This window comes from Sturnira hondurensis, unplaced genomic scaffold (assembly GCF_014824575.4).
Source record: "Sturnira hondurensis isolate 20B ecotype Veracruz unplaced genomic scaffold, ASM1482457v3 Scaffold0004271, whole genome shotgun sequence".
Lineage (NCBI taxonomy): Eukaryota > Metazoa > Chordata > Mammalia > Chiroptera > Phyllostomidae > Sturnira > Sturnira hondurensis.
Genome location: NW_028076902.1, coordinates 7,846,585 through 7,860,767, shown reverse-complemented (window position 1 = coordinate 7,860,767; position 14,183 = coordinate 7,846,585). Strand labels below are relative to the sequence as shown.

Genomic DNA, 14,183 nt, shown 5'->3' with positions numbered 1-14,183 from the left:
CCCTCCCAGGACTTCCTGAGGAGCACGTGAGAGTGATTTTAATCACAAACCCAGACCAACACAACCTTTCAGGTGACAAGAACTATGGGGCAGAGGAGATTCGGGAGGTGTATCCCAGCTTGAATCTAGAGAAGGAAGGTAAGTCCTAGAAATGCCCGTTTCCTGTCCGGTCACGAGAGTTCTCCGGTAATCAGCTGCCAGTGGCCCGCGGCTCTGAAAAGCGCTTTACTAATGGATTGACTTTTCTGACCCGCCTGACAGTGCCCTTGAACCCAAGAGATTAGGAGGATCAGGAGCATAGGTGGTTATTCGGATAGTTTTTCACCTGCTTCTTCCCGCTTTTCGCCAAAGGATAAGACTAATACTGCAAGAGGTGCTGGCCTGGGTGCCCGCCCAGCCGGGTCCCACGAGGCATTGGTCCCTGTGCCGGGCGTGCGCTCGGAGACCCCAAGGTCTAGGGTGCGCCAGTCTCGGGGTTTAGAACGGTGTAGGTTTGGAGCATTCTCCTCTAACAGAGACGGCCTTCAGCGGCTGGCTCTTCTCTGGCTGGGGCTGGGAACAGAAGCACACCCCCACAAGACAAAATAAATTCCGGGAACCCATCTTCTCTCCGCCCAACTCGGGCAATGAGTGACTTAAATCGCTTCAATCGTTTTTCTTTTATTGGACGCCTTCGGGTGCTGGAATCACTCTAATGAGGCGGAGTAACAGGCGAAGGGTTGATCTCAGCCTTGAGGAGCCCACGGGGCCCCCGCCTCACCTGGCTACGGCAGCCTCCCCAGATGGAATGGGGGTAAATACGATTTTGTCTGGTATGTCCACGACACTGTCAATAAAGTTTTTTTAAGGGTTGTGTCAGGTTGATGGCGACGTGCTGAGCCCCAGTTCCTCATTTAAGCAGATAGGGAAACTGGCTCAGAGGGAGCCAAGGCAACAGAGAAAGCTACGGGCTCTTCAGGAGCTCCTGTGCCTAGGGCCGCAGAATTCACCTTCTCCGTCTTCCCTCACCTTTTCCAGGTTCACTTTTCAAGGCTTTCTTCCCACTGGGCCGGTCGCTTCTCAACCCCAGGGAACATGTGTGCCCCTAGACCCGCGAGCCCTCAGGGGCTTTTGACAGGCTCTCTCCCTGACGTCAGCCTGGCATCCCACCTGCCCCCCGCCAAAAGAAAGGGGGCAGAACTCCCAGACACGGACACCAGCTGCAGCAAAAGACTAGGATAGAGGCCCAAAGAGGGCCGACACCAACCCGGAGAGCGTGGGCACAGTCACTCAGACTGGGGTGCAGGGCGAACTACCGCTCCGGAGGGTCCTGAGAATTGAGTATTGGCTTTCAGGGATGACTCGAGAGCCTCTGTCTGAAAAGCTGCCACCTAAGCCCAAACCAAAACCCCAGAGGCAGGGCGAGGTTAGAAAAAAATTAATTTCAATTTAAATGAGGTATTCCAACATCCATACCCCCACTCTCGTCCCTTAACATCTAGGCTTCATTTTTCTGTCACCCAAGGGCTCAAGCTAACCATCCCCTCTGTTCTTACTTCTGTCGGGGAGAGGGAGCTGGAGAGGGAGCCCTGCTGGAGCGGGGAGCCTGGGGGCTGGAGAGTGAGCGAGGAAAGGCGGAGCAGGGGCGGGTGGTGAATCTTTATATAAGTGTGCGGGACAGCCGCCTGGCGCCTTCAGCACCGCACCCTGAAGAAGGCTCCGACAGGGTCTTCAATCCCCGTGGATTTCCTAATTCTCATTTCTCCCTCTCTCCCTCTCTCCCTCTCTCCCTCTCTCCCTCTCTCCCTCTCTCCTTCTCTCTCTCTCTCTCTCTCTCTCTCTCTCCCTCCCTCTCTCCCCCTCTCTCCCTCCCTCCCTCCCTCCCTCTCTCTCTCTCTCTCTCCCGTTCACCACTTTCTTTTAGAAGAGGAAGAGGAAATCACCTAGCACACTTCTAGATTGGTTTTCCTCTTCTATCTTTCAGAATCCTTGCCAGAGACCGCTAGCAAGGTGAGCAGATGCCGACGGGAGAGGCGCAGAAGGCGGACTGTGCGCGCTCCTATGGGATGAAGCTCAGTTGGGACATCAACGACCCGCAGATGCCTCAGGTGTGTGATACCCGGCGTGAGCGCACAAGTAGTGCTGTCCAAAGAAGGAGGGTGGCATTCAAGTCCTTGCAGAGACTGTGGACAGAGGACACTCGCCCGCACCAACAAATGGGTGAGAGTCCTCAAGCGTAAATGGGCTCTACAATGGGCAGAGTTGGGATTAGAGATGTATCTTCACCTAGCTCTTTCTTCGAGCCTGTCGAAAACACTGAAAACAGTGGAAACTTTCAGTCTGGCTCCAAGTTTCCAGTCCTCTGGAAGGGAACGACTGGTCCCTTACTTTCCTTTAACTAAGGCAGAAATCAAGCCATTCTCTCCTTATCCGTTCTTTGTAATCTGTGAGAAAGGTAGGGGAGAATCTCAGCCAAGGTAGACGCCACTGCTTCTCATGCAGGAAAACTGTGAGACAGGCTGTAATCTCGGAGATGGTGACAGAAATCTTAAACAAATAGCATGATTTAGGATTGGGGCAATTTACTCAGATGCCCTGGGATACCTGGATGAAGCACAGCTCCTCGGAAACAGCATTGTCATGCTAACCAAGTCTTTGATGCCTAGAGGCCTGGAATCCTGATTTTGGACATAACATGACAAGAAAATCATTTTCTTTATGGCAAGAAAATTTCTGTCCTTTAAGGGTGGATTTGTTTTGTTTTGGAACCAAGTGATTTAAAGCCAAGTCCAGGGAATTTATGCTTTGTTATACTGGTCTGGGGCCAAAACTGAGGTGTGACTTTAAAGTTCTCAGTCCTATAATGACTTTAAAGTTCTGGAGGGAGGATGGGAACGGCTTCCCAAGCAATGGCAAGTGTCGTGGCACCAGAATGACTTTTCCTTCATTCAGCACCTACTAGGCACCATACAGATGCTCACATGGATAGCAGTTAATTAGTAAAGCCATGTAACCTCTCAAAGAAATCAATGCTGTTTTGGATGTCATTTTTGTAGAAGGTTTTTTTATTTGTTTGTTTTAAAGTTTGCCTACTTTACAGCCACACGACCATTTTTGTGAAAGTAGACCACAGTACAACGAGGGCATCTCGTTCATTCTCACTGACTTTAGTCCACACAAATCTTCATAGGAAAAAAATCTAATTTTGCATTTTAGAAAAGAGCCACATCCAAATAATGAAAAGATGGCTTCTCTTTCAAGCATTTCAAGACTTCCTATGTAAATGTGAGTAATTATTCCTTTTGGAAACTGGTTCTTAAGCAGGGAGTGTGTGTGGCATGTCAAAAGGGGCAGATGCGCTGGGCTGAATAAAGAGAACTGGAAAAACTTGGGCTTCTAGCCTTGTGTTGGTTAATCGAAGGAAGTAGAGCTAAACTGGCTGTGTGACCTTGAGATAGTTACTGAGTTTGGCTGTCTCAGCCTACTCACCTGTCATCGAGGGGCAAAACTAGATAACAATCTTAAGCTCTGGGCAGTTCAGTGTGTCCATGCTTGTCTGTGTGTGAGTGTGTGCGCTCACACATGCCCACAAATTAGAGCAAATGAAACCCAATCCTGGAGTCCTCCATTCTTGTTTTGACTTAAAAACACTGCCTCTGTGGTCTAGTTTTTGGTGTCATACTTTGGCAGCTGGTGTGAGATGTGGGGGCCTAGTGTATACACTTACAGGGCAGTGCCAAAAATTGCTCTGTTCTGGAAAGTTGGCAGTTTGTTACTAAGCTCTTTCAACTGTAATGTTCACTTTAACAATGAAGATATTAGCATTAGCATAAACTTAGAGTTGATAGCACATCATTATATATTTCATTTGTGACTGACTTTAAGTCAATCTATTAACTTATAGTCAATTATAATATTTCTAGAAAAGATAATAGTACCTATTAATAATAATAATGATTTCATAATACCCATGTGGTTTTGGAAACAAAGCTGTCCACCTACCTATTACTGTTAGACTATACAATAGTGATGATGTACACAAGTCCAAACTGTCCAACTGAGAATACGTTTGCTTTGCAAATGTTGGATCTAATTTTCTTGGGGTGGTGGAAGGGAGAAGTTGCAAATGTCTTATTACTCTGCACCTCCATCACACCAGTGAAGTCAGTGGGGCCTGGCTGTCACAGCCTTCTGTTTAAATACCAGCTATTCCACTGCAGAAGGTTCACTCTCTAACTTCCATTTCCCGATCTATTAAATAAGAGTAACGATGCCCGTCATGCAACATTGCTGTGAGGATTTTAAGTACGGCATAATGGGGCTTCTCTTTCCCCAACTCCCAATTCCACGTGGTAGTATGAAAACACCACAGACAGCACAGAGACAAGTAAACATGGCCATGTCCCAATAAAACTTTACTTATGGGTACTGAACTTTGAATTTCATATAATTTTCATGTCAAAAATATAATTAAATTTTTTAATTATATAAAAACATAATTAAAAGTCATTCATAGCTTGTAGGTTGTACTAAACCATGTGGCAGGCTGGACTTAGCCCACGGGCCCTTGTGTACTGACCCCTGTACCAGGTACTCTTTAGAGAGGGGTCAGTTAGTGCTAATTAAAGGGTAATTTTATATTAAACTTATAAGTAAGAATAACATTGCGTGTAAGTAATGCGTAATATGGACAAAGACCACCAAACATGAACAGTAAAGCAGTGATCAGCATTTTAGATCTAACTTATTATTGGAGCCATGTGGCTCTTTGTCGAGAATGACAATCCCTGTTGCTCCGGGTGGAGGTCTCATTCTCAGTGTCGGGGTTTGCCTTGATGCGTAGGTCCTTCGTTGCAATGCTCTTGTAAACTTGGAGAGCTAAGTCAGGAGGAAGAGGGAAGCTGTTGTTGCCTCTCTGTTGTTGCCCTGGGTATCACTGCTGAAGTGACTGACAGGTTTGGGAGAGAGCTGAGAGCATTTGAAGGAAAAGTGCTGTGCTGAAGTAAAGCTATTTACAGGCTCAACTGCATGTCAGTGAGAGAGCATCCCAATCACTTTTTGCCCTGGCACTTTGATACTTCATCTGGAAATGTCTTCAACACTGAAGCACACAAGAAGTGTTATAACATGGTGATAGGGCAAACAGGCTCTGGAGTCAAACTGCTAGGGCTCAAATCCTAGAGCTAGGTCTTACCAGCTGTGTGACTTTGGGCGAGTCAGTTAACCTCTCTGGCATCCACTTCTCATTAGGCAAAATGGGCATAATAATATCACCTCTTGTTTGTGTGTTATGAAGTGTAAATGAATTGATATGTGTACAGCCTTTAGACAATAAGCACTATATTAACATCAGTTAGGCCAACTGTCAGAAAGGCATTACAGACAGGATAAGTAGCATTTTGTGATGGCATAGTTTCTGAGTTTTACGACATTTCTGGATCTAAAACAAACCAGTTTTTATTCTCTTGTCCTTGAGAAAATTATGAATGTGATGTGTTGGGTTTGGTCTTGATGAACTTGACCGCCCTTCCTTTTTTGTGCCTTTTCAGGAGCCAGCCCACTTTGACCACTTCTGCGAGTGGCCAGATGGCTATGTGCGCTTCGTCTATCGCAGCGATGAGAAGAAGGCGCAGCACCACCTGAGCGGCTGGGCCATGCGCAACACCAACAACCACAATGGCCACATCCTCAAGAAGTCCTGCCTGGGCGTGGTGGTGTGTGTGCGGGCCTGTGCCCTGCCAGATGGCTCCCGCCTGCAGCTGCGGCCTGCCATCTGCGACAAGGCGCGGCTGAAGCAGCAGAGTGAGGCTGTGGCCCTGGGGTGGGGTAGCCCTGCAGTCCTGAGTTCCCTCTATCCAACTAATTTACCCTTTCTTCCTTCCAAGGGGTTTGGGGCTAGGGCTGTTATCAATGTTTTTCCCCTCTGTCTTTGCAGAGAGAGCATGCCCAAACTGCCATTCTGCTTTGGAACTGATTCCCTGCCGAGGGCACAGCGGCTACCCCGTAACCAACTTCTGGAGGCTTGAGGGCAATGCCATATTTTTTCAGGTGGCTGGGGCGACACCACCATTTGTGATGTATATTTTCATCACACAGTAGGGACCACACCACCTGGGATATGCCTTAAGAACTCTAGACCAAACCAAATACAGCTTTTGTGGCCAGAAAAAGGTGCTGGGCCCCCCAGGGCCTTTCCAGGCTCCTAGGATAATTAGTGTGCTCCTTACTGTGAAAGGAAGGAATATGCTCTGGAAGTGTGAGAGATGGCGAACCACATAGTAGTTTTAGTTCATTTAATATGGTAAAAGGACTGTTAGGTAATCTTTTAAGGTGTCTATTATTGATGCTATTGTATTAGTTCAAGAATTTTTTCCCTGTCAGTTTGAAAAAGACAAATAACAACTTGGGACCTTGGGAAAGAGATACTTTTTGACCAACGTTGCCACCTTCCTTATGCAGGCCAAGGGAGTTCATGATCACCCACGACCAGAGAGTAAGTCAGAGACAGAAGCTAGGAGAAGTGCCATCAAGAGACAAATGGCTTCTTTTTACCAACCCCAGAGAAAGAGAATTCGAAAACCGGAGGTAATGGGGAGCTGACATTACACTGTGGTCTGTGTTTACACTGTATATTACCATAATATACAGTGGTAATTATATAAAACATCAATGTCATGCATTAATTAGCATTTGATTATCTGTGAAAATTATATATCTCCAACAAAGTGTCATTGAATCAACATTTTGGATAGTCTTTTTAGTTTTATCTTCTTTTCAAAAAAAAAGGGAACTTTCCACAGTCAATAATAATATAGTTAGGATGAGCTGGCATCCTGATAAAAGGGCAGTTAGGCAGGAGAGGATCCAGTGGTTCCAAAGAAAGAAATATGCATGCCAACAGTGAGTTAACACTCATCCCTGAGAGAGTCCTTTGCACATAGAGAGTCTATGTACATAGAACAGATCAAATTCATTTGTGCAACTTGATCCAGTTTAGCTTTCTAGCCAGAGCATGCGGAGCAGGCAGAGTGTTAGTCTGAGGATAAGAGACACTGAGTACTATGTACCAGGCACATGAGGTCTGAAGTTTCACACATGAAATGTTGTGAAAGGCTTGGAAGTTACTATTATTGAGCCCCATTTAAAAAATTAGGAATCTGAGGCTCATAGAGGTTAAGTAATTTGTTCAATTAATGAGGAACAGAGTCAGGATTTGAACCCTGATCTGTGTCAGACTCTGGAGTCTCTCCGCTTTTACGAACATAGTATAGTGAATGGTCCTGTACTCCCCTATAATTTGACACTCACATTCATCCTGACTGGCTGCTGTCGATTCCCTTCTGTAGCAGTGTCTTATTCATGGCTTAGCAAGCTCAAGTATGCAACCACTGGCCCATGTGTCCAAATCATGTGCCTGAGCTGTGCAGTGCTCACAACACAGAATTCACCAACTGGAAGTTTATTTTCGTTTGGTTGGGTTGCTTCTGTTACAGGTGAGAGTGTCCATGCAATTTGCATTTTATTTACAAATAAAAATTTATATCACTTTTTAGGCTGGAGAGGATCAAGACAACAGTGAATATTTCAACAACATACCTGCCCTGGAAAATACAGAAGAACATGATACAATTACTGACACTGGCTTTCCAGGGGTAGGGCAGTCTTGTCTTTCCTGCTCAAACTCTGATACTTACAAGGCTACCTGTGACCTAGCCACCTTTCAAGGAGATGTAATGCTACCCTTTCAGAAATATCCAAACCCAAGATTCTATTTGCCTAAGCCACCTTGCAGCTATGAATCAACAGGTCCCGATTATGCAGATGTAAGCCCATATTCTAGCAATAATGCTAATGAATCAGACTGGGTTCATCTGAATGCACTACAATATAACATCAAGTCATATAGCAGCTTCCACAGAAGCTGTGATTTCACCAATAAACAACATGGCTGGAAACCAGCTCTTGGAAAACCTTGCCTTGGAGAGAGGACTGACCCTAGGCAGTTCCAGGCCATAGCCAATCGCCCCTACTATAGCCCTGAGCTTCCCTGCAGGTACCTCACTACTCCCCCACCAGGTGCTCCCTCCCTACAGACTGTGATCACCACCACCACCAAAGTGTCCTACCAAGCCTACCAGCCCCCTGCTCTGAAATACTGTGACAATGTGCGGGAAGCTAAGAGCCTTTCAGCCTATAACCACGCTTCCGAAAACACCCCGATATCCATCTATCCAGAAGCCTTGGACCTTCCAGCTGCAGTCACAAGAGCAGCCTCTCCTTCAATGTCATTTCCTTTGAAAATTCCAGGAGATTGCAGGACCATCAGATCTACTGTGGCTTTTCCTCAAGAATCAGCTGCCTCCAGAGCAGACAAAGCAGAGACCTGGGATGTGTGTGCATCTGGAATGGGGTCCACACTCAGTTATTCAGATCGAGTTAGCCCATTCTTTAGCTATGACAGTGAGGACTTTTAAACAGCAAACCTGGGCACCACATAATATTAGTATCTGTGCCTGTGATGGAACGTGAAATGGCAACTCTCTCCTGTTGAGTTGGAATATTTCTGTAGTGCATTTTTAAACCTGCTACACTCACAGAATTAGGTCTGGAATGTGACTCTCCTGACTGAATCAGGTTCTCATTCTAAGCCTTCTTCCATTAGACCATATTAGGGAATCTTATATCAAGTTCTTTAGATTAAGGAATCTAAAAATTTCACAAATCTTTATTTGGCGTTTTGAGGTTGCCAAATAGTTTCAGGAAGAAATCTTTACACTCTTGCCTCCTGAGTCACTTGTTTTTTCCCTCCTATATTTCAATATTTTAATAGGTACTGAGTTGCTTGACTCAAAATCTGAGTCACTTATTAAGATTTTTATTTAGTGTGTAAAGCCTGTCAAAATAGTTTCAGGAAGTAATTTTGGTCATCTTAATTCCAAAGTATATATCTACAGGTTTTTAAAAAATCTATATTAGTCCTAGCTGATGTGGCCCAGTGGATTGAGTACCAGCTTGTGAACCAAAGGGTTGCTGGTTCAATTCCCAGTCAGGGCACATGACTGGGTTATAGGCCAGGTTCCCCATCTGGGGGTATGTGAGAGGCTACCACAAATTGATGTTTCTCTCCCTCTCTTTCTCCCTCCCATCCCCTCTGTCTAAAAATAAATAAAATCTTTTTTTAAAAAACCTACATTATTGCAATGATAAAATGCAGTTGTTTTCAAGAAAATTTTGTTTTCCATTGTCAGCTGAATAGTTCTTATTAATATTGATGGATGTTTTCATAACAGATACAGCCTAACAATGATGTGCATTTAATGGATTTTTATCATACTATCATATTGGTTTTTTTCTGATTAGGTTTCAAAATTAGAATTGAGATGTTTTATTCAAATATAGTTTTACCATTTCTTTGTTATTTCTCATAAATATTAATTGATAATGTTCAACTAAATATAGTAAGTTGTAAAGTAACGTAGCTGATGCTTAAGTTACATCAAGACAGAAATACAAAAAAATATTGTTCATATTATGACTTCAAAAATAGTTGTTATGGCCCTGGCTGGTTTAGCTCAGTGGATTGAGCGCGGGCCTGCAAACCACACGATCCCGGTTCGATTCCCAGTCAGGGCACATGCCTGGGTTGCAGGCCAGTTCCCAGCAGGGGATGCAGGAGAGGCAACCATACATTGATATTTCTCTCCCTCTCTCCTTTCCTTCCCCTCTAAAGATAAATAAATAAAATCTTTAAAAAATAGCTGTTATGATAGATTAAGACATATTAGTATACTTAACAGTTTTGTAATTCATTTATTTTTGTACCTTTTCACCCCTGTTAAGAGAAAAATTAAAGTGGAATGAACATGGCTATGAGAGTCACTTCAACTAGAGTGAGGAGGCTATTAGGGAAGTGAGCCCTAATATGCCACTTTTCCATAATTTGTCCAGTCATCTGTTGGCAAATGCTTAGGTTGTTTCCATGGCTCGGTAATTGTAAATAATGCCTCAATGAACATAGGGCAGGTGCATATATCTCTTCAAATTAGTGTTTTCATTTTCTTTAGATAAATACCCAGAAGTAGAGTTGCCTTATCATGTGGTACAGTAGTTCCATATTTCATTTTTTGAGAGAACTGCATACTATTTCCATAGTGATTTTACCAATGATCATTCCCACCACAGTGCACGAGTGTTCTCTTACGTCCTTGCCCACATTTATTATATTGCCCTTTTGATAATGGCCATTCTGACAAATGTGAGGTGATGTCTGCCTTGGTGATAGGGTTGCCAGAGTTAGCAAATAATATAGAGGATGCTCTGCTAAATTGGAATTAAGATAAATAACAAGTAATTTTGAGTATAAGTATATTCCAAATATTGCGTGGATGCACAGAAACTATTCATTTTTTGTCTAAAATGCAAATTTAACTAGATGTCCTGTACCTGTTATTCCTTGGTAACAGGGAGAAGTATTGTAAAGTATTATAATTTAATTTCATTCTTGTTCAAAATATGACATTTGATGAAGTGAGAGGCTAAAAATGTCTTTATGTAAAACTATTGGTTCCTGAACTTTTATAAGGAAATAATATTTATTTTAACTGTGTAGTGTAGTTAATGGGAGAGAATATATTTTTATTATCCTTTATAGTATAAACATCATAGGTAAACTTAATAAAGATTTTTAAAAGCAAAAAAAATCACCCTTTAACATTTCTATTTACAAACCACATTGAACAGTGAACCAGATTTCCAAATGCTAACCTCTTCAGCTAGTAGTCACCCTGGTTATTCATATTTCTAGACCAATTGATTAAAGCAAAAGAGTGTTCTTTGTGTCATATATATCAGTAATGGATTTTTCATTAATTGGCCTATTAATGCTTGATCTTCTGATCCCCTTGGACAGCTGAGTTACCCACATAACATTCTGGTTTACAGTTTGATGAATCTCTTTTAAAATGAGCCATTCTAGGGCTGGGCATGGAGAGAAGAGACTGAAGAAGCTGCTCTTAGACCTCAGCCACCTGTGGTTCTCCCAACTCATGTACCAGAAGGACATTACTGAGTAAAAATGCCACCTGGCTTCCCATGGAAAATAAACACTCAATTTTCTAATGAATCTTAAGGGTTCGGTTTTAAAAAAATAAAAAAGACTTCTGCCTGGAGATGGCTGATTTAATAAACTACATTACTTATTCAGGTTTCCATAAACTGCCTGAACTTTAACCACTGTAAGCACTATGCTTTTAAAGACATTTCCTGGCTGTTGCCAAGATGTAGCAAAAAGCCTACTCATTCAAGTGTACCTGGAAGTGAGACACAGGAAAGGGATGTGCAGAAATCATCTATTCCAGCCTTGGTCTTCAGGCTCAAGTGCTCCTGCAAGGACAACCATTTCCGCTTTGGAGGCTATTGTCCTCACTACATGGGTATCACAGTCATCACAGTCATCACAGTCATCTAACAAGGCCTCCTAAAACTCTATGTTTTAGTTTTGTGAATTAAAAAAAATCCAAGTTTACCTCAGTTAATATCTACAAAACTGACTAAAAAATTATGACCTATTCAACAGAATATATTCATTCACCAGCCACATACAACGTCCTCACTGTGGGAATTATAAAGAAGCATAATCTGGCCCTGGATGGTGTGGCTCAGTGGATTGAGCGCGGGCCTGCGAACCACACGATCCCGGTTCGATTCCCAGTCAGGGCACATGCCTGGGTTGCAGGCCAGTTCCCAGCAGGGGACACACCAGAGGCAACCGTACATTGATATTTCTCTCCCTCTCTTCTTCCCTTCCCCTCTGAAGATAAATAAATAAAATCTTTTTAAAAATTGATAAAAAGAAAGTGTGCTGCCCTGGCTGGTATGGCTCATTGGATTGAGGGCTGACCTACAAACCAAAGCCTCCCTGCGGTTCGATTCCCAGTCAGGGCACATGCCTGGGTTGCAGGCCAGTTCCCAGCAGGGGACTCATGAGAGGCAACCATACATTGATGTTTCTCTTCCTCTCTCCTTCCCTTCCCCTCTAAGATAAATAAATTTTTTAAAAAAGAAGCATAATCTGGGGCTTCTGCCTTCAAGAAATTTCTAGGAAACAAGAGAAATAATATATGCTGAGCAGCATGTTCAATTGCAGGCAAAGTTATATTATCATTTGCATGGTAATATTTTTAAAGTGTTCCTAAGAACATTTCCTTCCTAATCTTAGAGCTGTTAAAAACATTAAAGCTGTGAATGTCGAATATGTCTCTGAGGCTGGAAAGGCTGGGCATTTGCCAAAGGAAGGGTGACAGGCAGGGAGATTCAGAAGTCCAACCAGGGAGGAAGGGAGGGAGAAGATAAGCAACATTCTCATGAATATTTTCTTTATCCTGTTTTTCTTTTTTTACTAAGATCTTTTTCCTTGTTAGTATTTTCTTTTTTTAAATATATTTTATTGATTATACCATTACAGTTGTTCTATTCCCCCCCTTCATTCCCCTCCACCCGCACACTCCCTCCCCCACCATTCTCCCCCCCTTAGTTTATAACCACGTGTCTCAAGTTCTTTGGATTCTATATTTCCCCCACTATTCTCGCCCTCCCCTCTATCTATTTTCTACTTACCATCTATGCTATTTTCTGTGCCTTCTCCCCCCTTCTCCCTCTCCTACCCCCCTGTTTCTAACCCTCCATGTGTTCTTCATTTCTATGGTTCCACTCCTGATCTAGCTGTCCTCTTAGTTTGCTTTTGTTTTAGGTGTGGTTGTTAATAACTGTGTGTTTGCTGTCCTTTCACTGTTCATCTTTTTCATCTTCTTTTTCTTATATAAGTCCCTTTAGCATTTCATATAATAAGGGCTTGGTGATGATGAACTCCTTGAACTTGACCTTATCTGAGAAGCACTTTATCTGTCCTTCCATTCTAAATGAAAGTTTTGCTGGATAAAGCAATCTTGGCTGTAGGTCTTTGGATTTCATGACTTGGAATACTTCTTTCCAGCCCCTTCTTGCCTGTAAGGTCTCTTTTGAGAAATCCGCTGACAGTCTGATGGGTACTCCTTTGTAGGTGACTGTCCCCTTATCCCTTGCTGCTTCTAGGATTCTCTCCTTCATTTTAGTCTTGGCTAATGTAATTATGATGTGCCTTGGTGTGTTCCTTCTTGGGTCCAACTTCTTTGGCACTCTCTGAGCTTCCTGGATTTCCTGGAAGTCTATTTCCTTTGCCAGACTGGGGAAGTTCTCCTTTATTATTTGTTCAAATACGTTTTCCACTCGTGGCTGTTTCTTTCCCCCTTCTGGTACCCCTATAATCCGGATGTTGGAACGTTTAAAGATGTCCTGGAGGTTCCTAAGCCTCTCCTCATTTTTTTGAATTCTCATTTCTTCATTCCTTTCTGGTGGGATGTTTTGTTCTTCCTTCTGGTCCATTCCATTGATTTGAGTCCCAGTTTCCTTTCCATCACTATTGGTTTCCTGTGCATCTCCCTTCATTTCAATTAGTTTAGCCTTCATATGTTCCTCTAATTTGTGACTATGTTCCTCTAATTTGTGACTATAATCTACCAGTTCTGTGAGCATCCTGATAAATAGTGTCTTGAATTGTGCTTCTGAGAGGCTGGCAATTTCTCGGTCTCTTAGAGTTATTGGCTCTGGGAGTTTGAGTTCTTCTTGCACCATCTTTTGGGCTGTTCGTGCTTGTTCTGTAGCAGGATCAGAGCCCTAAAGTGTTCACTAGGACAGGGCAACTAAGTCGCTGGGTTGTGACGTTGTATGTGGGGGCGGGGTCAAAGAGGGACAATGGCTTCCCACCTGTCGCCCGTGGCCGGGGCCCGGGCGCCGCAGCCACCACCGTCACTGGGCCCACGCGTTTTGTTCGACTGCACGCGAGTGTGCCACCGCCATCGGCCCTCCACCACTGGGTTCGCCCCCTGGGGCCTGTGTGGTCTGTCTCACTGTGCGCGAATGTGTGACCGCGGTCAGTCTGCCCCACACCCTGACTGGCTCCGGGTTGCCTGCGCGCCTAGGTCGGGGGATCTGTCCTGCCCGACCCAGCTCCGCTGCTGGCTCCGCCTCTCTTACCGTCCCGTTGAATGGTTCGTAGTTGTTGGACTTCCGTATAATTCCGTTTTCTGGTCTTTGGGTGTGTCCTAGTTCTCCAAACCCTTGTTGTGTTCAAACTTGGTTGTGGGAGAAGGCACAGTGTTTCCACCTAT

The 14,183-nt window shown here is 43.9% G+C and overlaps 1 protein-coding gene across 1 annotated transcript; it reads left to right on the top strand.

Annotated features, from left to right (window-relative positions):
* Positions 1–1,997: 1,997 nt before the first annotated feature.
* GCM2 (glial cells missing transcription factor 2) lies at positions 1,998–8,453 on the top strand. The gene is made up of 5 exons (XM_037045434.1): positions 1,998–2,087; positions 5,529–5,781; positions 5,915–6,027; positions 6,439–6,564; positions 7,533–8,453. The coding sequence occupies exons 1-5, from the start codon at positions 1,998–2,000 to the stop codon at positions 8,451–8,453; spliced, it is 1,503 nt and encodes a 500-aa protein (XP_036901329.1).
* The last annotated feature ends 5,730 nt before the right edge of the window (positions 8,454–14,183 follow it).